At 42.7% G+C, this 27,643-nt stretch overlaps 1 protein-coding gene across 3 annotated transcripts in view; it reads left to right on the top strand.

The window, feature by feature from the left end:
* The first annotated feature begins 93 nt into the window (after positions 1-93).
* STXBP5 (syntaxin binding protein 5) overlaps positions 94-27,643 on the top strand; it is a 168,395-nt gene continuing 140,845 nt past the window's right edge. For all 3 annotated transcript variants that reach the window (XM_077350455.1, XM_077350448.1, XM_077350439.1), the window contains exons 1-2: positions 94-1,578; positions 3,135-3,232. In XM_077350455.1, the coding sequence (XP_077206570.1) occupies positions 1,423-1,578; positions 3,135-3,232 (254 nt within the window). In that variant the 5' untranslated portion in view covers positions 94-1,422. The remainder of the gene's footprint in view (positions 1,579-3,134; positions 3,233-27,643) is intronic.

Below are 27,643 nucleotides of genomic sequence, written 5' to 3'. Positions count from 1 at the left end.
AGGGGGGCAAAAGCAGTGACATCCGGGTGCCGCTGCGAAGGCCTGGGAGCGCGCATGCTCCACGCTACTCACTCCGGCTTGCCGCCACCACCACTGCCACCAGTTTAAGGAGGCAGCAGCAGCAGCAGCAGCAGCAGCTGCCACAGCGGCGGCGAAGAGGAGGACGGCGGCGGTGCCGCCTTCTCGCGGCCAGGGCTGTGTTTCCGCGCCGTCAGGCATGGGCATGGAAGCCGCCGTAGCAGCCCTGCAAGAGGATGGCCGTGGGGGCGTGTGACAGGCGGCGGCACCTCCTCAGCCAGCGCCACCCCCAAGTGCCGCCGGTGACACTCCCGGGGCAGGAGCCGCACTGAGCCGGAGCCGCGGCTGGGGGAGGCGCCCTCCGCTCGTCAGTGCCCGGCGGGGGGATTGTTGCAGCGGCGTCCGAAGCACCGAGGCCCGGAGAGACCGAGCAGAGGGGCTCCTGGGGGCACATGGCGGGATGACAGCGGCTGCTCCCGCTATGCCAGACTGGCAGGGAAGGAAAGGGGTGGGCAGCTGAGGCTGGCGTCGCTGGCCCTTCAGGGTCCGTAGCCGCTCGGAGAGAACTGTGTGTGCCTGTGTGTGTGTGTGTGGCGGTGGAGGGAAGAGCTCCGGAGCCCCGCGGGGAGGCAGACACAGACTCGGCTCGCTCGCTAGACACGCAGCAGCGGGAGGCGGGGGCAGGGCCTGAGCCAGTGGCGAAGCCGGCCCCGCCAGGGCGAAGGAGGGCTCGGGCCAGCAGGCGCAGTGAGGCAGAGCAGAAGGAGAAGCCTGCGGGAGCCTGGGAAAGGTTGCTCGAGGCCTCCCAGGAGCCCTGAGGAAGGGGGGCGGCGGCGGCGGCAGAGATACCGGTAGGGGGTTTGCCAGCGCTGAAGCGGTCTTCCCCCCGGCTTTGCTCACTTGCTTGAGCGCGCCACAGGAGAAGGAGGAAGCGGTGTCACTGCGTTAATCCCTCTGTATATTTATTTACTTCTTGCTCCCTCCCTCCGTTCCCTTCCTGTCAGGCTCTTTCCTCTTCCTTTACGAGGTCCACTCCCTCCCTTACCTGAGAAGGGTGTCTGGCTCTCGGAGGCGCCTAGCAGCCTCTCGCCAATTGTTATTATATATATATATCTTCTTTATATATATATATATATATATATATATATATATTTAAAAACATGATTGTTATCGCTTTTGGATGAAGAGGAAAGGGAGCCCCCTCCTCCCCCCTGGCCGGCGCACGCACCGCTCTCTGCCTCGCCAGCCTCCTTCCCTCGCTCTGCTGTGGTTTGTTTGAGGTGTGTGAGAGAGAGGGAGAGAGGGAGAGAGGGCGGGAGCAGGAGCCACGGCAAAAGGGGGGGCGGCGGCGGCGGCGGCGGCGGGGGGGAGGAGGGGAGAACAGGGTGCGCCTCCGAGGAGACCATGAGGAAATTTAACATCAGGAAGGTGTTGGACGGCCTGACAGCGGGCTCGTCGTCGTCCTCTTCGGCTTCCTCTTCCTCGCAACAGCAGCAGGCTGCGAACCGGGAAAACGACATCCTCGAGACCCTCCAGTCTGAGCATTTCCAACTCTGCAAGGTGAATGCTGCAGCCGTTAACAGCCGGTTGGGAAGAAATGGGGAAGGGGGGGGGCAGAGAGGAGTGATGATGATGATGTAGCCATGATGGGTTCTGCAGGCTCTAGACTTCTAGGCTTTTAAAGCTGTCAATTCGCGTAATGTTCTCTCTTTCCCCTCCCCCCTCCAATTTTTGTACTAAGCGGTAGTTGGTGATGACGCTATGAAAGACTTTAGGCTTTTATTAATACATAATAATACGGCTTTATTTATTTTTTTACTAAAACGATTTTTTTTGCATTATGGGATGTTCTGTGATATATGTTTATAATTTTTCTGGGGTGGTGATGGTGGAGGACTGAATTCCGGGAATACAATGATGGACTGAACAGAGATAAAAGCCGATTTTGATAGGATCAGGGGATAAGGCACTAAAGCCTCTGCATTTTTGGGTGGTATGGGCTTTCTGTGGGCATTTAATTCCCCCCTTCAGTTCATGAAGTAGACATTAGGAATATCACTTTTTAAAGGATGTAATGTGAGTGGGAGGAAGACTTATAATAATAATAATGTCCATATTCAGATGAGGTACAATAAATGCAGTCAAAGAGTAAATTCTAAAAGGATGATGCAGCGAATTAATGCACCAGCTGTGCCAAGTTGAAAAGCAAAATGATGTGCATGTTGATTCTCATTTCTACCTGTACAACACCTGTGGCCTAAACTGAGCTTAACATGCTTGTAGGTTGGCAGCTTTCTAAATATCTGAAGGTGGGAGTGGGTATGAAGCTCCTTGTTGCCTAATGGATATCCTTGTTTAATAGTAATACAGGTATCTCCCCCATTATTAGTTAGAAGAATGGAAGGATAAAATATGACCCATGTATTTTATCAGAAAAAGTGGCTTTATATATGAGGTTTTGCTACACACATATTTCCAATGTCGCAAAATACTGAATTAGATATTTATTTCTCTAAGGCGCACTTGAGATCAAAGTTAAGTAGTTAAATTTGTCTTGTTAAATTCTGTGACTCACATTTTAAAACAAAAAAGGCTTCCATTTCCACTTCATAGTTGCAGAATACTGTGTGTGTATAAGAGGTTTCTTAAAAGCTGCGATGGAGTAGCAGGTTTATGTCATCAACGGCCTGTTTCAAAGAAATAGCAATGACTCTCTAAAGAGCCATTTTCATAATTAGTGGTCATTTAATTTACATGACTGGTTGTATCATCACATTTCCCAGTGACTCTTGGATTTTAATTCACATATATCCTGACCATAGCTGTTTAGAGGGGAAAATTTCTGATTAGGCTACAAATACATTACCTGTGAGAGATGAATGAGTGAATTGTTTTGTTCACAAATAAGGATCAAATTGAAGTTTCATTTAATATTTTCATTGAGGTTTGAATAAATTCTGCATCTAATTGTTTCTCTGATAACGCCAATTTAAAGTTTGATACTCTCTTGAAAACTTAAGAATAATTTGCATGAAACCACTTTGCTAATATGCTCTTTTGATTCTGTTTTTTGCCTGTTGCCTGATCACCATTGCTTTACTGCTCTGACTTGCCAGACTGTACGCCATGGTTTCCCTTATCAGCCTTCGTCCTTGGCTTTTGATCCCGTTCAGAAGATACTGGCCATTGGGACTCAGACTGGAGCTTTAAGGCTGTATCCTTTCTTATTATGTTCTTAAAAGCAAATTACAAAGAAGACTGCCCTTGTCTACTTTGAAATATTGGAGTTACTGAGATAAAACACCCTGGAACTCAGGTATGCGTTTGGATGGAGAAAAAACTTGTACTTTTGTCTAGGTTTCTGTAGTGTTCTGGGAAATCGTACTAGTTGTTTATCTGTACATGAGTATAAACTGATTAGTGATCTGTAAGGTATATTTGGAATACTGTATTTTTAGGGAGCATAATGCAATTAGGTTAATGCTCTATCCTGAGACCTAAATAAACTTTTTGTGTTTGTTATTTTTATAATGCTATCCTTCTTGTTTCAAACAAATAATGTTTTGGCTACAAAATAATGTCTGCATAACATTAAAAAAAATATGTGGAAACACAATTTGAATTATCTTCTGTTTAGGAGAAAGCAGAGTTTCTATCATGCATTTAGCTAAACAGGTGTTTTTATTACAAATCATTAGGATGACTGGAAGTAAAAGATAGCTGTGTTAATGCTGGTTCATGCTACTGCTGTACAAAACATGAAATGGATTGTGTGCCTTTATGAATGTTGAAAACAATGGTAAACATCATTCATTTTTTGTAGTCATCTAATTTATTCAAAAATATTTGAACTGGAGGCTGAAGGTGAGAGAACAGAAATACCCTATAGTGTTGCTACAAGTATGGATGAAATGTTTATTTTCAAGTTGTTTGGAACTAGGAATATTTGTGGCACTTTCTATTTTCTATTCATTGAAATATTGCTATAAGGGTTTAAGGTTATGTATATAATTGGTTTGATGTAGTGGAAAAACATAGGTGAGCTTGTGAATAGGGATAATTTGAGAACTGTCTAATAAATGGTGCTATTTGGTTAATAGAAGCTGGTGGTAATAAAGTTAATAGAAGCTGGTGTCTAATAAATGGTGCTATTTGGTTAATAGAAGCTGGTGGTAAGGTTATAAGAAAAGCAGTTCATTTGGAGCTATGGAGGAAAGAAATAATATGCAGTGATACTGTCTTGTCTTGCGGAAAGACCTACAAACATAGAGTTTGCAAGTGCATGCAGACTGGCCTGAATATAATGTTCAAATCATATTGAGTAAACATGAATAGAATTGGACTATGTAACTAGCATGAAATGTAAGTATTAAAATGTGTTCTTGTTGAGCCTATTCCTAAAGAGTATTTAATTCTGCACCTTGTTAGTTGCCACTTTATGGTCCCAGTACTTTATTTTCTTTATAGTGTACTGAATTTTACATTTGTCTCACATTACTAGTTTGGAGGAGCTGCCATACCCTGTCGTTTTTCTGTCATAAGTATAGTGCTTTCTCTCTTTCTTGTATATTTAATAGACCTTGCTCCTTGTTTACTCTGGCAAAATAATGCATTTGCCTAATGGGGAGAGTAGCCATGAAGTTTAACTGCTTTAAAAAAAATTTTGTACTGAGGAATGGTTGATGTGTTAAAGTTGTTGTTTGATCACAGTGCAAAGCAATCTTTAATTAAGCCTGTTTTTGAAAATTCTCCTTTTATATTAGCATTGTTTTCATTGCAAGATAATTTGTTCCCTTCTAAAGAGAGGATGACTGAAATTTGCATGTGTCTAAAAGTGTCCTCAGGTCACAGATTACTTATGGCAGTCCTATAGGGTTTTCAAGGCAAGAGAGGGATGAAGGTGGTTTGCCATTGCTTCATTCTTCATAGCAAACCTAGATCTTCCTGGTGGTCTCTCATCCAGATGTTAACCAGGGTTCACCCTGCTTAACTTCTGAAATCTGATGAGATAAGACTAGTCTGGGCCATCTAGGTCAGGGCCATCATGACATATAACTGAAATATAGGGGGCTTATCAGTAAGGGAGAACTGGTGGGGATCGGTATTTGAGGATGAAGTGAGGCAACATGTAACCTGCCTGCTGTAAGCTCTGCTACTGGACCTTGAAATATTCTACACTCTGTTTATTGTCAGACTTTGCTCCATTGGACACAAAGTGTCACACTGCAAAGTGTTACACTGCACATTCTAGTAGTTAGTGCTTATGGTTTGCTCTGATGGCTGAAGAAGAGATGTACAGATAGGTGTCATAGGTACTTATAAAGATAGTAAGCACTAATGCCATCCATATATGCAGAAAAATAGTTGTATTCTTTGCGAGGAGTCCTTCTATGCTTTCTAGATCCACTTAAATGACATATTGTAAGAGAACATGTTCAGATTTGGGACTTCGTTTTGTAAGTGATGGAAAGGAGTCTTGACATCTCAGCTACATTACTAAGATAAGGGGCATACAGCAAATCTACTAAATAAAAACCTGTCAAGAACTTTCTGCAAGAAGGCTCACAACTCTGTAGGAAGCCTGGTGTAGCTGCTTATTTTCCCAGATCCCTAAAGGAAGGAAGAGAATGAAAAACAGAAGTTGAAAGAGAACACTAATGTTCTTGCAATCCTCCCCTTTTCTAAATTCAAAACTAAAGACTGCATGGAATGATCAAAACATGTTCCTGTTTTTCAGATATCTGGGCTGTGTGCATGTATGTAACTGTTCATGCTCTAGGGTTGCCAGGTCCCTCCAAGCAAGCAGTGGGGGATGGGAAGGGGACTTACCAGGAGCAGCAGGAAGGCCCATCCAACTGAAGTGATGTCTCTACATCACTGCCCATGTGACCTGAATGTGATGTTGCCACTTCTGGGATGCTGCACCAATGCTGTGGTATTTGGGCAAAACCCCATGGTATATTTGGCTTCTAAACTGTGTTGGTTTATGCTGTCTCTTCCAGAATAGATTCATCAATGTTTTTTGGACAGGTAGTCTAGTCAGTTTGTTCCATAAGTGATCCTCCATGTCAAAAGTGCCTCAAGCATTTCAAGTGACATAGCAGTTCTTCCTTGTGTCGTTTTGGTTGAAAATCAAACCAGTCTTTCCCAACATGTTCCAAATCAGGCTGCTTGCTCAGTAGTGTACTGCAGGTAACCCACCGTGCTTTTAAAACGTTGCTACAGCTTGGTGTAGTGGTTGAGCAGCAGCTTCTAATCTGGGGTGCCGGGTTTGATTCCTTGCTTCTCCACGTGCAGCCAGTTGGATGACTTTGGACTCATCACAGCTGTGATAGTGTTGTTCTCACAGAGCTGTAATATCAGGGTTCTCTTAGCCCAACTTACCACAAAGGGTGCCTGTTTTGGGGAGGGGAAGAGAAGGATACAGTAAACCACTTTGAGACTCTTTCTGGTAGAGAAAAGTGGGGTGTAAGCAACCAACTCTTATACTTTTCCATCTCCCAAATCTTGATCAGTTTTCTTAGTTTTGAGCATTACCGAAATATATGCTTTTTTTGAATCTTCATGTAGCAACAAACATTCTCATTGCCAACAGACAAATCTTTTACCACCATCTTAGGTAAGTCGGCTCAGAAATAAGATTCCCTAAGGTCATTGATGCTTATTCCTGGACAATTATGAGTAGGAATCACCTTTAACACCTGAATCTGAAATAAGTTCCACATGTATTCCTTGGTTCACTGCACAAGGAAAAAAAATAAATGTGTACTCCCCCCCATCCCCAAGCTATTATTATCTTTATATCCAAGTTGTTCAAACTTTCAAGAATCTATACTAGAATTGCTACCTCTTTTCCTGGTTGTGCCTAATACTACTTGCTTACTGTGTCACAAAATCCTCACTTCCATACTTTTCATATGCTTCATGTTGATATTCTCTAGTTTGGGGAATCTGTTTTGTTGAACTATGGATCCAACACATAGCCGAACCATCTTCCATAATCCTTAGATGTCATCTGTGCCATAGTGGGTTCGATTTACTAGAACAGTTTGTGGGAAGTGTTAGCAAAACAGAGTTTCCCTTTTCCTCAAGCATCCTGCTTTGTCCTAAGGCTCCTTTCTGATAATTGACTGAGGAGAATATGCAGCATGATGGGGGTAGGGTGGTGAAATGAAGAAAAATTGCCTATTTTTCTCTTCTGGAGATGCAAGTTGTAACCAAAAGAATTTTTAAAAGGTGAAATTTTATTTGATTTACTTCATTAATTTTGGGGAAAATAGTGGGCTGCTTGGGGAAGTGGAAAGCAGGTAAAGATCACATCCGTAAACTCCTAAGAAACTTTCCAGTAATCCTGATGCAGTATTTTTCTAGTTTGTTAGAATTAATCTTTCATTCACACACGTCCTTAAGCATCAAAAATATGGTGCAGTAGTTAAATTAAATGTTTATCATAGCTGTAAGCAAAAAGGGGTTGGCAGGGAAAAAGTGTAGTCATTCAGAGTCCTTGGTTCTGTTTTTTGGGGCAAAGTCTAGTGTTTCTTTCATTTCTAAGCCTTAGTCTTAACAACAGATGCAGCAACGGATTTTGATAGAAGATGACAGTAGTATTATTATCTGATTGGCAGAACTGGGTGAGAGTATTAAGCAGTAGAACTCAGATTTGGCCCAGTTAGTAAACATTAAGTGATGCATCATCCCATGCATAAGGAAGTGCATCAAACTCTGCTGTTGGTGACAATGATAGTAGATTCCATGTATGGATTAAAAAAAGTATACATGAGTGACCATTTTCATATGGTCTTTGCCTTGCAAAGACAGCACTGTTACAGAATAACTCTTTTAAAGCTTCCCACGAAATGCTAATTTGTAACCAAGAAGGGTTTTAACTTGGCAAGTGAGGTCAGTCTAATTTGCAGGGTAATCAGAGTATTTATCTTCCTTTTATTCTGTGGGAATTGAACTATCTCTTTCACATTGTATCCTTCTTTCTAGAGTTTCCCCATTGTATTAATAGTTTACTGATAGGAGGCATTCTGGAGGCTTTGCAACGTGATCTTGATTGTCCTCATTGTAGTCCATGTCTGTCTTCATGTTTATGGATATTTGTGGTTCTTGAACCACTGTAAGCTTCAGTGTCCTTAAACTTCCTTCTTGGACTGTCTTTACTCTCAGTAATTTATAATAGTACTGTGGCTGTCTGCCATGATTAGAGATCTATTGAGGATTTAGTGGTATTGATACCAGTAATTTTAAAAGTGAAGTTAAACTTCAGTCATCATCTACTTAGCCATTAGGGTCATCACAGGATATTTACTGTTCGCTCTTAGTGTTACTTTGTTCATTCTGAGACACATGTTGTAGTAAACCAGTCATTCTAATTAACTAGCTTACATTTGTACTTTAGTGATCTATATTATCATACTTAGACAGTGCTCTTTATAAAGTAATTCAGGTATTCAAGGATGGGAGTCTAGCTCAGCAGAAAAACCTCTGGTTGGCATGCAGAAAGACCCAGCTTCAGTGCCCAGCATCTCCGGTTTAAAAAGCAGTGAAAATCCTCTACTTGAAACCCTGGGAAACTGCTGCCAGTCTTAGTAGACAACAGTGATCTTGATGGACCAAAGGTCTGATTCAGCATAACGAAGTGTCTTGTGTAAGTGTGATCTTGATGTGCAGTCTCCCTTTGGAAGAACCTCTGGTATCTTCCTTTCATCATTGCCATTCATTCTGCCACTGAATTTTAGTACTATCAAGATTCTCTTTGGTATTTGAACACAAACCTACAAGGGTTCCCATATACTTAAAACTGTTTGGATCTCACAGGCATAGTACCATAGATCAGTGGTTCTCAACCTTCTTAATGTTACGACCCTTTCATACAGTTCCTCATGTTGTGATGACCCCCAACAATAAAATTATGCAAGTGTTCTTTCACAGGAATTTAACCAAAGCTGACCAATGGCATGAAGATCCATTGTTCATGATTGTGTATAAATTGTTTTTTTTATTCTGGGTATCTCAGTTCTGCCTCTTGTCCCACCATACCGATCTTCCTCTTTTCTGCCTGCAGGAGGAGTGGCCATATTGGTGGCAGCGTCCTCCCCCCCAGCCAAGCTGCTCACCCTGCAGCGACCCCTGTGAAAGGGTCGTTCGACCCCCAGGTTGAGAACCACTGCCATAGATTAATCATAGAGTTTTATGGGGCCATACAGGTCATCTAGTCCAACCCCCTGCTCAATGCAATCCAACCCCCTGCTAAAGCATCCATTAAATGATGATTCTATGATTTTCATATGATGGTATCTTTATAATACTCTCTTGCTAATTCTCTCTAAATCATACAGTTGGCAGTCAGGTGTGTTATATATTTGAATGTCTAAGTGAATCAGCACTTATGTTTCACTTGGTTGCATGTTACGTTGAATCTGTTGTTTAATTTCTGTATTAGCTTTACTTGTTGCTGCTATGTTTTAGTAAAATTGTTAGTTGCCAATTTGGCCTTGTGTGAGAGTATTCATGGAATATTTTGCTATCATTGCAAATAGGGTTGCCAGCTCAGGATTGGGAAATATTGGGGGTAGAGCTGAGAGTGGTTGGGATTCGGGGGCTGGGAGGGACCTGGGTGTTGTATAATGCAATGTAGTCCACCCACCAAAACAGCCATTTTCTCAAGAGAAAATGATTTTATTAGTCTGGAGAAGACCTGTAATTCCAGGGGATCCCCAGGTCCAATCTGGGGATTCATATCTCTAATTGCAGATATCCTCCAGCATGGATCCTACCATTCCACTGACAAAAATTTGGAGCCTTCCTGTAACTAAAGTGACTTTTCTTTCAATGAAAACCCACTTAAATCAAGGGAAGATTGGATCCACACTGTTCAGAAACAAAATATTTTCATTTGCTTTAAATTCATTTAAAGCTTTTAAAACACAAAACAATGTCTTCTGACAGTTCTGTTTTGTATACAATACAAATGTGAGCCAAATACTTCTGTTGTTCTGGGATAGCTGATTGATCTCATTTCAGATTGCTCACATTTGCTTCTCTAGAACTTTTAAAAATGACTCTATTCTGCCATCAGTTCACTGCATGGGCAGCCTGTGGTCCCATGACAGTGGCTTTATAGATAATTACTCTAGAAAGCTTGTTTCTTAAATGCAAACTTGCTTTATTTGCAAATTCTAACAACTGTAACTAAAATTTAAGCCAGTCCTGGAAATAGCTGCCAGTTGTGAACAGCGGGGTCATACCAACAGAAGGCACTTTGGCCTTCAGATTGTCTGAATCAGGTATAGTATTAATCAGCATGTTCCTGAAAAGGCTCACAGTTGCTTATCAATGTAGCTGAGTTTATTTTAGATAATAGCCATTTATTTATTGAAAAATAAAACAAAACCGATGATTAAAGAAATATAGCCTATTTCTGGCACAGTGGAGTAAATCTTATAAACATAGTATTTGGTAATAGGGTATTTTCCACATGAGGACAGACTTCTGTAGTTTTCCCACTGCACTTGTGACTGGTGATACGGTATATTATTGGGGCTTCTGTATGGCAGCCTTCCCTGCTTCAGTCCCCCGGCAAAAGTCCATCCTCACCATGGATGTTCAGGTGGCTTTTTTAAATGGCAGTTGCATATCATAATAATTGTCTATCAGATACTATGAAATTGGAACTTGCAATTTTAAAAAAGCCACTAGCCCTTTATATCGCAAACATGTGTCTTTCCCCTTATGTCTCCACAGTGAAAGGAAATAGATTTTTTTTAAGAGGGCATTCAGAGGACCTGATACAGTTACAACATATGTAGATAGAACAATATTCACTTGCCAGTTAAAAAAACTGAAAAAAGCTAATCAAAGTCCTGTAGTCTCATGCAAAAGAACAAATGTTGTCCAAAGAATAAAAGTGGCTTTTCTTCACCAGAAATGGTGTCTTTAAAAAACTGAACAAACACTGGAATTTTTAGAGCTCTGGTTAAAGGTAAAGCACCAAGTCATGTCTGACCCTTGAGGTGACGCCCTCTAGCGTTTTCTTGGCAGACTCAATATGGGGTGGTTTGCCAGTGCCTTCCCCAGTCATTACCGTTTACCCCCCAGCAAGCTGGGTACTCATTTTACCGACCTCGGAAGGATGGAAGGCTGAGTCAACCTTGAGCCGGCTGCTGGGATTGAACTCCCAGCCTCATGGGCAGAGCTTTCAGACTGCATTTCTGCTGCCTTACCACGCTGTGCCACAAGAGGCTCTTTTCATAATAGCTCTGGTTACAAGGTGACAATAAACCCATTAAAAGGAAATGTGTTTTCCCACATTTTAATTATTTTAATTGTTTTTGTTTGTTCTGTACTGGTGTACTCTTGCAGAAAGGCAAAGTAAAACATTATTCAGAGGAGAAAAATACAATGGGATTCAGCTGCAGAATCTGCTATTTGACATCTAAATTCTGCTTGGTGGAAGACAAATGGAGGAGGACCTATGGGATAATGTACCCATGGGATAACAGCTAAGTGGAATCTGCTCATTTTTCTTCTGTTAGTATGAGATCTATAAAGATGAACTGGAATACTTGCTAGAGTATGGGGCAGTAGCTACAATGTTGGCTTTTACTAAAGAGGCTTGGATTCAATTTTTTTTTTACTTCTTCCTCCCCAATGAAATTCACTAGGTCAATTGTATTTGAAGATTCTGATATTTCAATTTAAAGGGGAGGAGAGAACCATGCAAGCTCTAGTGAAGGCTAGGTTATAAATAATATTGTATTCTGCATTGTTAAAGCTTCATGAAATATCTATATTTGGTTTTTGTCAGGAAGAGAGCAGGCAGGAATAGAGCACTGCCAGTATAATCCTAGATTTGGATCTGGCCAGATTTTTTCCTTAACCCCACCCAGTTCCCCTCTGCACTACAGCCTCCAGTGATACGGTTTTTGTATAACCTCTGAAGTGTTCGAAAGGAACCCCTCTTTTTCATGATCTAATCCATTGCTCTTCCTAACTTTAGAAGTGTGCTTATGCAAAATGATTTTTTAATGTGATGATTGGCTTTGCATCTTCTAAATGTCTATATTTGATAATATGGAATGGTCTAGAATTCCACACACCACTGGGAACTACTTCTGTTGATGCAGATTAGGGATTGCGGGTATTATTTTGAATGACTGCTCAAAGTACTATGTTCCAAGTGCTGTGTATTTAAACTAACAGAAACCCAATTTTGATGTGAAAATATAACTTATTAGGAATATATATGCCTTGGAGAAGAAGCTGAGAAAAGTCTCCCAACAGCAATCTTCTGCAGCAATATGCTCCAAATACAGTGGAATGTTTAGGAAGCTCTCTTTTGTTAAAGCACAGGATAATTCACATTCTGTGTATTAGTTATAAACATACGTGCCCTGTTTCTAAAATAATGCTGACACTCAGGCGTATTCATTTAAATAAGCATGTGCAGGTCCTATAGTTTCCCTCTGAAGCATTCCTAGATACTTCCTAGACAAAAGCTAAGCTAGAAGATGCAATATAATTTGAGGTGGGGCTGAGGAGTTAAAGATGCTATGCAGGAGTGAATTGTGTTAAAAAAATAATAACTGAAAGGGGAGGTCTTCACAAATACTGGGATTGAAGACAAGAAAAGAGACTATAATTGGAAACAAACGTTTAGATTAGATGGAGGTTGATGCTTGTTCCATTGAGAGAAAGGCACATGGAGGCCAAAAGAAGAGTGATTATGCCTTGCCTTTGTATTGATTTCTACAGTCTGTGTCCCTTTTTAACAATCTAAACCCGAGTGGCTATGAAGGGCAAGTATCCCATTGCATTTAGAATCTTGCATGAAACCAGATTTTTCAGGAGCTCTAAGCCTTCTTTTGGATTGTTTCTGAAGCTATCTGAAAAGGCTGGGAAGGCTTTAAAAACTAACTGGTTTATGCCAAACTGCTAATGGGATTGCTAGCTTCGTGAATCACTGCCTACAAAACTTTGTCCATAATTTCTTTTATGTGTGTTCTCCTCCTTATGGTTTTTCCTGTGAGCAAATGAATAATGCATTTTGGTTTATGTAGAAACTCAGTTATTCTTTATTTATGACAACCTTATTCTGTTAGTCCTAGAAAATCTTGATCTAACTTTGGTATGCAAGTAATAATTGATCTATTCATAGTGTAACATAGTGAAACTAGATTTTACAATACTTACAATTAGCACAATGTAAGAGCCTCTTGTGGTGCAGAGTGGTAAGGCAGCGAAAATGCTGTCTGAAGCTGTCTGTCCATGAGGTTGGGAGTTCAATCCCAGCAGCTGGCTCAAGGTTGACTCAGCCTTCCATCCTTCCGAAGTCGGTAAAATGAGTACCCAGCTTGCTGGGGGGTAAACGGTAATGACTGGGGAAGGCACTGGCAAACCACCCCGTATTGAGTCTGCCATGAAAACGCTAGAGGGCGTCACCCCAAGGGTCAGATATGACCTGGTGCTTGCACAGGGGATACCTTTACTTTTACCTTTTTTAAATATTTTTTTTCCATCAGGAGTCTTTTGAGAAACCTTATAAGGAGGTCTCTTTAAATTCCTGACTTTGTTATTTTGGTTAAGGTTGATAGGAATTATATCCAATGAGCTGTTACTTTATAACTTTTATAAAGGAGTTATGAATTATGGATATGGTTGTGTCATTCTCAAGGCTGGTCCAAGGCTGCTTAGCCTAACAGTTACATTTTTTATTTCTGGAAAGATTGTACATTTTATTGAAAGTGGCTAAGATTCTGGGTATTAAAAGATATTTGTGCATCATTGGAAACTGTCCCTACAACAAGCAAGTCTCTTTAAATTACTGACTTTGTTCTTTGGTGCAGGGTGATAGGAATTATATCCAATGAGCTGTTACTTTATAACTTTCTTAAAGGAGTCGTGGATGTGGTTGCTTCACTCTCAAGGATGATATGAGGCTGCTTAGCCTAACAATTAGTTATACTTTTCCTTGCTCGAAAGAATATGCATTTTATTGAAAGTGGCTAAGTTCCTGCGTGTTGAAAGATATCTGTGCATCACTGGAAATTATAATGTTTTTCATGCTTTTCTTTGATTCCCTTTATGAGTGATGCCTGTAAAGGCATCTCTCTGTAGTATACTGAGGTGCTCTGTGTTATGCTGCCTCCTTGCCTTCCTTATTTTTGTTGCCACCAAAAGATCTCACCTTAGTATTCTTAGTGAGACCCAAAGAACAGGATGATGTAGCAGTATATGGTAGATTGGCAGAATAATCAGCACTTGGGGGTGGCTCTGAGGTAAAGGGATATCCTTTACTCTAAAGTAAAGTGTTGTTTTTTGTAAACATGATTAGAATTTATGTGTGTGGTTAATAAGCTTAATGGTTCCAGAAAAGTACAATAGCATTATAGTTCCTTAAATAGATCTAGCCATGCAAGCTTATTTTCTCACTTGCCACTCAGGCCAACAAAGTACACAAAGCTTTACTTCCCACCTTGCCACACAAACTAATAACTTCCAAACAAAGCACAATTTCTCTCATACTCTATAGCACCTCACTTAATATCCTTCCTCCCCACACACAGTGTGTCCATGTGTGGGGAGGAAGGATATTGAGTGAGGTGCTTCACAGTATGAGAGAAATCATGTTTTGCTTGGAAGTTATTGGAATAGAGTACTGCTACCATCCAATCATAGAGCACTTCAATCATGTATCCAGCCCCCTTTCTTATTCTACAACCCTACATTTTAGATCATTGTAACATGCATTTAAAACTCCACATTAAAACATAAAAATAGAACATACTGTTGTTTACATAGCAAAATGCCACAGGAATGATGTCCTGGTACTGACATTTTCAAGTGCATGAAAGGGTTTTAATGAAAAATGACCAATAGATGATTTGTGGATAAATACATGAATGTTTCTATGAACATATATGTTTCTATGGCCTTGCCTGAGTTCATTCTAATCCTTTTGTGTGGTAATTTGGTTTAAACAGGCTATGAGAATGAATGAAGGATCAAGGTGTTTATTCTATTATGTTCTCCAACTCTGATGTTCTCTCTTTATAGTTTACTTGATTCACACTAATCAGTACTGTGTGTGTAATATACACCTGATTGGGGAAAACAACTATAACTCTGCTAAAGAGCCAACTTGATGTAATGGTTAAGAGTGGTGGCTTCTAACCTGGAGAGCCAGGTTTGATTCCCCACTCCTCACGGTCCTGTCAGAGCTGTTCTCACAGAGCAGTTTCGGTCAGAGTTCTCTCAGCCTCACCTACCTCACAGGGTGTTTATTGTGGGGAGAGGAAAGGGATAAGCCCCTTTGAGACTCCTTCGGGTAGTGAAAAGCAGGGTATAAAAACCAACTCTTCAGATAGTTCATCTGTTCTTAATTTAGCAAGGCCATACTTTCTGTTATGCAAAAGGTGGTGAGGGGAAATGCCTGCTAAGATGCTTAGCAGGAGTCTTAATGTCTGAAGGCTATCAGTTTCAAGACAAAAATGTATTTGCTTTATTCTATGCTGTAGTCCTGCTGACCTTTCATTATTTGTCGCATGAGATGATTGTGCATTTTCTGTATTTGACAAGTCATGTTGATTTAACTTAAACAGAAGATGCTGCATAAGCAAGTATCGCTTATCTACAAATAGATAGATGAAATGTATCAGTATATACTTGCATGAGGAATCAATATATCCTTGTGGATAAACCGGTTTGTGCCACTGCATGTTGTGGTGCAACTTGTAATAGTTTCTAATAATGTCTTTGGTCAAGCAGTTCACCTATTTAATTTTCCTGTTTCTTAATTAAGGCTACAGTAGTACATGTTGTACATGTATCTGTGCTGGGGTCAAGGTCAGAGAAGTTTGAATCCCCACTCTAACATGGATGCCTGTCACTGTTGTTCAGCCTGGTTTACCTCACAGGGTTACCAATAGATAAAGTGGAGGAGGCAGAATGATGACAGTTGCTTGGGTCTTTTTTGGGGACATAATAAATATGCATAACAAAATTAACTTAATTTTGTTTAGTAAACTACATACTTGCAAATGAATGCCATTGGCCAGTGATATTTATTTTTATTAAGCCCTTATACTGGCACTAAGCTATAAGGAAAAGACCAGATCTTGTCTCTTCCTTAAATTAAATTGAAATTTAATCTTCTTCAAATTTAAAATTATTTAAAAAATTAATTCAATAGGGGGAAGAATTAGTAAAGAGGAGGGAGGAGTTAGTAAGGACTTAAAATATGGGAAGAAGGTTTGTGGACGTGAAGTAGTTAGTGATAACACAGGAAGAGATAGAAGTTAGTTGGATGTGGACTACAGTGGTTAGTGAATAGAGAGGAGATGTAGAAAGTTCAGCAGGAATTGCGAAGTATTGGGAGGGTACATTAGGAATTGAGGGATAAGGATCATTGGAACTTTGGATTATTCTTGGGCAATTGATAGTGATGTCTAACTTTTGTGCACAATCCCAGACTCTTTTTAGAGGCAGAGATGAACGTGGGGGCGGGCCTATTGGGGTCAGATATCCCAACCATTGGGGGATATGGCCGATATAGTGGTGGGAGGAGGCTAGACAAGAGAAAGCGCGGGAGATATGGATATGTTTGCAACCCTTCTAACCTCCAACTCATCCCTTGATACACAGTGGAGGCTAGGGTTTATAACCTGACTCTGATGTTGGGCAACGCCAGGTCAATCAACAACAAGGCCTTTACTCTGCAAGCTTACTTTGCAGAGTATGACGTGGACCTTGATGGAGGGCATCAATATATTAGCCAATTGAATATGTGAGGCAATTGTGAGCTTTTTTGCCGATAAATGTCGATAATCCGCTGTGATCTCTCCCAACTACTGAAACAGAAAGGGAACTAAAGGCCCCTTGGCTTCCTTTGAAAGGAATATTTGATGGCTTCAGCCAGCTTATGCTGACCAAAGTGGATAGGTTGTTAGCTTCGGTAAGGCCAGCCATGTGTCCTCTGGAACTCTGTCCCTCATGGCTCCTTAAAAGGATAGGAGGCTCCCTTTGGGAAATAATTAACCAATGGGAGAGTTCCCAGGAGGGCTTAAGGAGGCAGTGGTTTGTCCCTTGTTGAAAAAAAAATCCCTGGACCCATGCAACCAGCCTACTGCTGTCATTTCTTGGAAAGATGGTTGAAAGGGCTGCTGTGGGCCAGTTATTGGCATACCTAGAGGAAGCTTCAGTTTTAAATCTGTTTTGGTCTGGCTTCCTGTGGGGTGGAGACAGCATTGGTTGCCCTGATGGATGACTTCCAACAAAAGCTGGATCGAGGCTGGTCAGTGTTGCTCATGATGTTCGACCTCACAGCAGCATTAGACATAGTCAGCCATGAGATTTCGGCTCACCACCTTGCTGACACAGGGATACAGGGTACAGCTCTACAGTGTCTTATCGCCTTTCTCCAAGGCCATGGATAGAAGGTTACACTTGGGGAGAACGTACCATTCTGCTCCCAACTGCCTTGTGGAGTTTCACAGGACGCAGTCCTCTCCCCAACTCTATTTAACATCTTTATGCACCCTCTTGCTCAGCTCATGAGAAGGTGTGGACTGGAGTGTCATCACTACTGGAGTGTTATCACTCCCAGTTCTACCTCCTGGTGCATGGCCACCCAGAACCAGCCCCATAGTAATTCACAAAATGTCTGGAAGCAGTGGTGGAATGGATTAAGTAGAGTTGCCTGAAACTCAACCCTTCAAAAACAGAGGTCCTGTAACTGGGTAGGAAAGGTCTGTATGCGGAAGTGCGATTACCCAGCCTTCATGGGGTGCAGTTTATACCTATGCAGTTAGCCAGAAATCTGGATGTGATCTTTGATGCCTTCCTTACTATGGAGGTGCAGATTATGAGAGTAGCGCAGCTGGCATTTTCCATCTTCATCAGGCTAAACTACTAGCACCCTGTTTGGCCCTGGAACACCTACCCATTCAATGGTCAGCTCTAGATTGGATTTCTGTAATTCGCTATATGTTGGCCTTCCCCCTGGAAACTACAGTTGGTCCAGAATACACCTGCCCAGGACTTCACAGGAACACCTTGGAGAGCCCACATCTGGCCCATGCTTTGGCAGCTGCACTGCCTTCTGATTGAATTCCAGTTCAAGTTTAAGGCTTTGGTACTTACCTTCATTGCCATCTGCAGTCTGGGTCCGGCATACCTGAGGGACCACCTCTCTGTCCCCTGAATTCGCTGTGTGAATTCAGACTCATTGGTGGTCCTTGGACCCAAGGAAGCATGTTTGGCCTCAACCACGGCCAGGACATTTTCAGTTCTGACCCCTTCTTGGTGGAATGAGCTCATGGAGGAGATTGGGGCCCTGTCGGAGGTGATAACAGTTCCTCAGGGCCTGCAAAATGGAGTTCTTCCACAAAGCTTTTTGTTGGGGCCAATGACTTGATAACATCTATGGCCCTCCCCTGCAAACTACTCCTACAGAGAAAGATCTAGTTTAGAGTCTTATGAGGCTTTTATTTTGATATGCTAATTATGTTTTATTACATTTTTATACTGTTATTGTGATATAATTATGCGGATTTTAAATTGCTGGGGCAAATTGGGAAGACAGTATAGAAATAATAATAACAATAACAACAACAGTAATAAATATTATTATTATTTCTTAGGATCTAAAAATATTGATATGGACATAGAATGGTAAGTAGGGCTGCTCTACTTGTTCTCATGGAAGAAGTTGTTAGCACAGCTGAATTTCTGAATAGCTACTTAGAAGATTGAGCTATGTTTTCAAGCTGTTGCATAGAATTGACTAACCTTTGGAACCATAGCCAACAGGTTGACATTGTTATAGTTAGTGTTACAATTGTTATAGAAAAAGTTACTGAACTGTTATTGAAGCCACTGTTCTGTTATATTTGTTTGAATTATTGAATTATACTGTATTATTCCTATTATATGTAAACCGCCCTGAGCTGCAAGGGAGGATGGTATATAAATATAATAGTAATAATAATATCTGCTGTTTGTACCTCGTTCAGAGCTCTTGTTACTACATCCTTGCAAAGAACAAAACTTTTATTATCTTCCCAAATGTTTGTGGATGGTGGTGATAGTAATACCATGGTAGGAATAGCTGTAGCAATTATCAAAAAGTTCCTTTCAAACATCCGAATTGAGGGAGGGAGAATGAGCAATGCTTCCTTACCACACTGTCTTGGGAACATTGCAGAACAGTGTGAAATACATATAGATCTGATTAGATAATTTCTGAGATTCCTTATATTTCAACATCAGTGAGACCTTGTATCCCTAAACCATTACCCATTTAAAACTGCAGCACCCTAATAAATTAACTTTTGAAACAAATTGTTTAATTTGCCCATCACGCAAAAATTGATGCAGAACTGCATAAGCAATGCAAATGGATTTGGGGCTTTCTCTATGTCTTTTGGCATTATTTTTCAGATTTTGAGGGCTATTCTTGTCATCCATAACTGTAAACTGGAATGCAATATGTATAACTAAAGGAATTCCCATATATGGTGCAATATAGGGATTGCTTGTGAAATTGCATAAAGCACATTGTAATACTTTTGCGTGAAACTAAATGTGACTCAATTCATATGTACTTCAAAGTAATGAAATCTTGTAGTAACTGTAGTGAATATAAATGGTGAAGGACAGAAGAGAGATGAATTTTGCTAACATAACAATGTTGAGATTTAATTTAATTAGTCATCTCTTGTGTATAAGCAAGCCTATAGAACTAAATATTTTAAAAGGTGTTTTGGGTAACTTTTCTGTAACTTTTTATATTTTTTATAATTTATATATTTTAGAATACTCATATTAGAAGTTTGTGGTAGATTTTTAATTTCTCTTTTCTTTTTCCCCGCTTTGCAAGCATAGCAGAGTTTGCATAAAGACAGTAAACCAACATTCCTATAGTTTCACTATGTAACACCTGAGCTAAAGGGAAGAAGAATCATTCAGTCAGAGTTTATCTGATAGAAGAGGTGGGATGGGCAATTTGATTCTCTACTCTATGCTCACTATAACGTTCTGGTTTGTGTGGCTGTTTATAGGAGGTTGTTGCAAGACTGTGAATAAACTTTCCTGGGATTAAAAGGACTACTGGGATGAGGAAATGGAGCAAAGATTCCTAGCTGTCTATAACCTCCATTGACAGATTATATCAGTGGAGATATTAGAGTGTTATTATTGAAGACAAACTCTTAATTTGAACTTGACCTGCTGGCTATATTTGTGGTGCAAATTTGCATCAACACTGTGACACCTAAGAAATGCTGAGTAAATACCTGTAATAAGAAGTGTGTTATTGAAAAACACACACAAGCAGCTTTTGGGCAAGTTCTTTTTGCTTTCGAATGATTCTACTGTGCATTGACTATAATCAGTAGGGAATACACCCTTACATTTGGGGACTAGAGATTACATCAATCTTTGTTTTTATGTTTTAACTAGGGGCAAAGCCCATTGTATCCAAGAATACAACAGGCGCTAGAGCTTGGCAATGGGAAGAGGAAGGGGAAGAGTTGTCCAGTCTGTAAGGGCATGGGGTTGAATGTGTGTGTTGTGTGGGAGGTTGTGGTGGCATGGTGGCAAATGAGGGCATGGGTGTGGTGATACGGGTGTCAAGAATCTGTGGTTTGCAATGTTTGTTGAGTGTGGGAGAGGACTGACCTTTGGGAATTGTGGCATAGTGGTTACAGATAAGCTTTCCAGATAAGCTTCATATATGTGAAGGGAAAATCAGATGGAGACTCTTCTTAGGGGAAGATTACATGGCAACCAATTCTTCCCAGTGTCTGTGGCCTAATTCACACAGGAAGGGAAATGTGTCATTAGGCCACAGACACCAAAATGTCCCCCGCCCTAATACACACGGGGTAGTCACAGTACACAGGTGTCCACTCTGTTCCTTCTGTCTCCATTTTTTCACTGTTGATAAAATGTTATGTGCCCACATGCTTCTTTTATGGTTGCTCTTTAGAAGAAGAACTGGATTTTTGTACCCTGTTGTTTACTACCCAAAGGAGTCTCAAAGCGGTTTACAAACATCTTTTCCCTTCGTCTCCCCACAACAGACAACCTGTGAAGGATGTGGGGCTGTGAGAGGTCTGAGAGAACTGGAATGGGCTGCAGTGACCCAGCAGGCCTCAGGTGTCTCAAAGCATTCTCTCAAAGCATTTTCCAATCGTCTTCCCTTCCTCTCCCCATAGCAGACTCCCCATGAAGGAGGTGGGGTAGAGAACCTCACATGTAAGCTGGCAACCCTAAGAGGAAGTCTCTCTATGCACAGCAGTATTGACCTTAGTAAGGTTTTTTATACTGGTTTTTTATTTGCCAGGCCAAGGTTGGAAAAAAGAACACAGTTCGCATGTGTCTCCAGCCATTTACTTGTTCACTATTTACAGTTTCAGGCTCTAAATATTTATTTAGATCTTCCTGCACTTTCCAGACTCACAGGACTGATGCTGGTCTGTCTGTCTGCCCACCAGAATACAAACAGTTGCTGGTAAAGGCTGGCCATAGCCCATAGCCCAGGAGGGACACACTTACACCACTGCCTCCCAACTGCAGGGATAAAGTGGCTCCTTTAAAGTCTGGACTCTGAGGCATTGTATGATTTTGAAGTCCCACCTCCAAACCTCCAGAAATATTTCCAACCCAGGAGTAGCCAACCTCCAGGTGGGGCCTGGAGAGCTCCTGGAATTACAGCTCACCTGCAGAGTATAAAGATCTGTTCCACAGGCAGAAATGGCTACTTTGGATAGGGCTGTTGTAGAGAAGAAACATTTAAAGGCTACCACACAGGTTGTTGTTGAATTGAAAGATTTGAGGCCTACTGCACTGGGTTGTTGTGCAGATGAAACAGGAGACAAAAGAACCTCCAGAACAGCATCCAGTTTCGTCTGCAGAGTAACGCTGTGCAGTAGGCCTCAAACCTGCAGAGAGTTGTGAAGAAGAAATACACATGGCTTGGCTGTGTCTAACCCCCGGCCAGATCAGTATTTTAAGTGAGAAGGGGCTTTTCTGTGGCTTCCCTGTCAGCGAACTGTTTGGCAGAAGGGGAAAGTCCCCCTCCCTCAAAAGGCTCCCCTGCATTGCTCTCTGAAGGAAAATGCCTCCCTCCCCTCAGTCAGGGCCTGTCAGAGGCTCCTTCGCAGCAGGCCTGAAGGGAGGGGGAGGGGGAGCACTCTGCAGCCTCCTGCCAGCTCTGTCAGGGTTCTGAGGCAATTTGCAGTTGGACATGACAGTTAGGATAGCCTTGGAGTGAAAAGAGCTGGCACAGCCTGTCCAAACCTCCGTTCTCATCCCCCTTGACAGCCCTACTGACCTCCACTCCCTGCGGTTGTCAGGAGCTGACTGGCAGAGATGTTTCCAGATTGCCCCGGGCTGGGTGGGCGGGTCAGGAGGCGCGAACTCTGGTCTGTCCTCAACCAGATTGGTTCTGCCCACTGTCCGCCCACTTAGGCCTTAGCCTTTTATGTTTATACAGCGAGAGCTATATAAAGATTATATTATTATATATAAAATATATATGATTCAGTGAAATGCTTAGGACATATGGAATGCTTAGGACATTTTGGTGCTAAGTAGAAAAGCATGTTGCTAGGATAGTCAGGACAGTATATGGAAATTTACGTGGTAAGATCAAGCTATGAAGCTTCCATGAGGGTCCAAGGTTAACTAATTAAATTTTGCATGCCTGACAGATTCAGTTGTCATAAATTTAGTTGGAAATATAATGTAATAACTATGATCCCTTTGAATAGGAAATCAAATCAATTTCTACATAGTTCAGTTAGATTTGTAACACTGTTGCCTGGTTTCTTCTTGCTTCTTGGTGTAGTGGTTAAAAGTGGCAGCTTCTAATCTGGCAAGTTGGGTTTGATTCCCCTCCTCCACCTGCAGCCAGCTGGGTGACATTGGGCTAGTCACAGTCCTGTTAGAAGCTGTTGTCACAAAGTAGTTTCTCTCTGATCTCTCAGCCTCACCTACCTCCATTGTGGGGAGGGGAAGGGAAGAAAATTGCATGCCATTTTGAGATTCCTTTCGGCATTGAAAAGTGAAGTATATAAACCAATGCTTCTTTTTCATGAGCCATGTGTGCAAGACCCAGTTCTGTTCATTTGAGGAAATAAAACTTAACATTGCTAAAAAAGAAAGATACTCCTACTTGAAGGTTGTTCTCAAATAAATGGATTGAGTATTATAACATCAACTTAGTAGTTGAGCCGAGAAGACAAAGAAAGTGAAAATATTCCCTCACTCCGTTGGTTTGCTGTTATATAGGTGCAGCTGTATATTGCTGTTTAAGTGAAACTGTATCAGTATTTTAATAAATAAAAAAGCCTGCTGTTAAACTCATGCTCTCCAGGATACTCTAACTAAAAGCCCTGTCCTCCTGTGACTACGGGTGTCTCTCACTGGGGTAAATGGGTTGTTCTATATGGCAGTGTTCCCCAACCTTTTTGAGGCTGGGGACTGGCAGGTCATCAGGCCGCGCCTGTGCAGACCACGCCCGCGCAGCAGGCCGCGCCCACGGGCCATGCCCGCACATCGGGCCACGCCCGCACGGGCCGCGCATGCGCAATGCATGGCCTGGCCCTGATTCCTTCTCCCCGCCCTCCCGCAGTAAGAAGTTTCCCAGGCCACAAGCTTGTGGTCTGGGAAGTTTTTTACTGTGGGGGGGGCAGGGAGAGGGAGCCGCGGCCCGGCGCCATGGCCTTTGCGGCCCGGCACCGGGCCGCGGCCCGCAGGTTGGGGACCACTGCTATATGGGACATAGAATTTGTGTTCTGGAAGTATTCTGTAGCCTTGTCCTGGCTGTCTGGTATGACAGCAAGGCATGTTGGGTTTATGAAAATGTATGGTTTGGTTCAGTGACAGTTTTGGTGGCCACACCTCTGCCAAGATGTGGAAGTTTACATTTGGGGTTGTCCTTTGTGTGCTACTACCAAGCAACAAATTGGGAAGCCACAAGGTCCCCTGAAGTCCTTAGAGACACCCCCTCCCCCAATGCCAGTGGATTGTGATATCCATGGACTTAATCACCAATCTCCCCCTGAGTAGCAGAATTATGGTGATTTGGGTGGTGGTAGATCTTTCAAAGCAAACCCATTTTGCACCTTGTGCCACATTGCCCACTGCTCAGCGCCTGGTGAAGATGTTTGAGCAACACACATGTCTCCATTCCTTTCCTGATAAGATAAGCTCTCCTTGTGAGGCCCAGTTTATTGTGAAGTTCTGGGGGGGTGTGTGCTCAAGTTGGTGGGGGTCAGCCAGTATCTCAGCCAGGCTAACTTCCCCACCACCAATGGACAAATGGAGCAAGTAAATTGGATCCTGGATCAGTATTTCCACTGCTTCATCAACTATCAGCAGGATTATTCGGTTATGATGCTCCCCCTGGCCAAATATGCATACAGTAATGCCCCTGGCATCTCCCCCTTTAAGGTTATCTATGGCTATACGTTATAACACTGGAGCCCCCACCTGTGGCCTTGACTATGCCCCTTCAGGGGTGGACAAGTAGGTGGCTAAAGTGTGGGAGTCATGGGAGGGAGTGGTTGAGTCCCTGAAGGGTGCCAAAATATCCTACAAGAAATGGTCAAACTGGAAATGGTCTTCCAAACCCGAGTTTCAGGCAGAGGACATGGTGTTCATTTCTTCAAAGCATCTGAAAAACTGGTACCCCAGCAAAAAGCTTAAACAATTGCTATGGTTAATGACGTGGCTGCCCAGGGGGATTAGCCCTCTTTTTGTAAGGTCCACCCCATTTTTCATGCCAGGCTCCTGAAGAAAGCCATGGCCCCCAATAAGTGGCATCTGAAGAATCTTCCTCCTCCCATCATGGCGGGGAAGGACGGCCGCTATGAACTTTCTGACATTCTGGACTTGAGCATGTATAGTGGGCGTTTGAAGTATTTGGTTTCTTGGAAAGGCTTTTCTGACTTTACATGTTATTGGGTAGATGCAGAGGATGTCTCTGCTGCTCGGCTGACTTGCAGTTTTCACGAGGCTTACCCTGGAAAGCTTTGCCCTCAGCCTTCATGATCTGGTATCCGTGAGACGCATGATTGTGCAGAATATATTTGGGAAGTATGGCTGTGTACATACCCATCTGTGGCCCCTTCCCTTCTTACCCAATCGAGGCCCATCATTGGTCACTTGGGGAGGAGTGGATAGGTCAGCATGACTGTGTATGTTTATGTATATATATATATATACACACACACACACATATCGTATTTGCCGGCATATAAGACGACTGGGCGTATAAGACGACCCCCCAACATTCCCACTCAAAATACAGTACTATGGGCCACTGGGTAGCTATGTCTATCCCAACTGAAGTGCACCCGGTGTATAGGATGACCCCCCCACTTGGAGGCATGTTTTTCAGGGGGGAAAAGTAGTCTTATATGCCAGCAAATACTGTGTGTGTGTGTGTGTATATACACATACACACACACATACATACACACACACTAGAAATTAAGCCTGCTGTAAACACAATACAGCAGGCGCTAGCCCCCACATCCCTCGGGTCGCAGCCATTCCCAGGCGGGCGGCCAGGGTGATCGGTGGCTCTCTGAGCCGGTGATCGCCCTGTCTGGCCAGCTGGGAAGGACCCCCCCCCCCCGGGCAGCCGCCTTTCCCAGCTAGCCGGGCAGGGCGATCGGCAGCTCTCAGAGCCGGCTCTCTTCCCCCCTACCCGGGCAGGTGAGGAACCTGCTTTGGAGCTGGGGAAGAGTCAGGGTCAGGGCGCTTCCCTCCCCACCTCCCGGCCAAGGCCCGCCCCTACCTGCTGTGTCGGCGGATAGGCGGGTAATGGTGGCCATGGGCGGATCATGCCTTTGTGCCTCCGATTGTCTGTCCGGCAGAAGGGTTCAAAGGGCACCCTTCCTCATCCCAGACAGGGCCCACCCTAAGGGCCCTTACTCTTTTATTCATCCCGATCCCGCGGAGTGGTTAAAAATAAATTAACTCCCACCCATTTGGGAAACCCTTCCAAGGTGATCAAGAAACCCCAGGGTTTCATGAAACCCTGGTTCAGAAAGCCTGCTATAGACATATATAACTCATGAATTCAAAATTCATTTCTGCACCTAAACTTACACCTAATGTTCATGATGGGAGCATGTAGAAATTTCATTGCTTCTCCACTGTTGCATGTTTTCTGTTGTTCTTTTTACCAGACCATTCCCTTTTTGTTGACTTTTTAATCTCTCCCTCAAACCATTGTGACTCATATACCCAAAGACTGAATAGCAAATAATTTATTGGGGCAAGGTAGCATAGATGCATCAGTTTGCAGCTTCCTTTCAAGCATGGGTATACTTGCAATTCTGTTTGCAGAAAACTAAAACATTTATAACTTTAATTCCATAACTGTCTGAAATATTGCAATATTATATACTAAGTAAGTTATAAATGATGTATTTTATGTTTGGGCTTGATAGATCAGTAAGTGTTGCATACATTTAAATTTCCCCTGTAACTTTAAAATTTCAAAATTTTACATCTCTATCCCACATGCACACCCAATTTTGATATAACTTGATACAAGTTCATCAGTGAAAGATTTGTGGTCAGTAACTTAATTTTAATGGTAGAATTATTACATTTCAGTGAACAGGATTCTTTTTTTGTCCTTAGTTTGCTTTGACCTAAATTTTAAAATCTGATTATATTCTTAGACTTTATTGCTTACGTTACAATTATTTTTTTTGCCCATTGATGTTTTCTTTAAACCTACCAATGTATATAAGAGTTGAATTACTGAAGTCATCTTTGATACATTTTATGAAAAAATACTAATGGAAAAGCCTATTTTAAAAATGGGCAGGAGACAGGGTGTACCCCCTGGCATCACTCTCCCTGTGGGTGCATTGTAGAACATGGAGACAGGGGTTTCTTCACTGACCGCCAGTGGGCCTGAGTCCAGGCAAAGTGGTAGGGCTGTGGCGGAGGATGTGGAGGACCTTTCAGCCCCCTGTGCTGCAATAACATTGTGGAGAGGGGTGGGATGGCAATGGGGCATGCGGGCATCCTTCCACACTGCTCACAGTCACGTCAGCATCAGAGGGGTCATCATGCCCACCCTAATGCTCCCCATGGCAAGGACAGCATGGAGAGTTGGGGAAGTGGGCGCAGAGAGTGCAGGCTGGCTGTACTGCTGTTGCCGATGGAGAGGATGCAGGCGAGAAATGGAGGGCCATGCTCGTTGCCATGGGGGGGCAGGATGGGATGATCTGGCCATCTGCGGTGGACGTGGAAGGGGCCTCGCAGCCCCTGCTGACGTCAAGGAGGTAGGGCAGGTTCACTGGAGGCGGAGGAAGCAGCTGACATTCTCAGCTGCCATGGGCCAGGAGGAGGTGGCAGATACCAGTGCTGGGTACACAGAGAAGATGGCTAGTCCACACAGCTCTTGGCATCAGTAAGGAGGCATGCTGGTTGGTCATGGAGCCATACAACTTTCCTCCTGCTGGTTCTGCATGCTTCAAGTGGGAGGAGGAGGGAGTAGGGAAGACCCTCTGACTGGCTCTCAGTGGATGAGGGCCTCCCAGTGAGGGTCAATGAGAGGCCTTCCTGTGCTTCTGCACACCAGCCCCTC

This window comes from Paroedura picta, chromosome 1 (assembly GCF_049243985.1).
Source record: "Paroedura picta isolate Pp20150507F chromosome 1, Ppicta_v3.0, whole genome shotgun sequence".
Taxonomy (NCBI): Eukaryota; Metazoa; Chordata; class Lepidosauria; order Squamata; family Gekkonidae; genus Paroedura; species Paroedura picta.
Note: the sequence above shows the minus strand (reverse complement) of the source record. Positions and strands in the feature narration are given on the sequence as shown.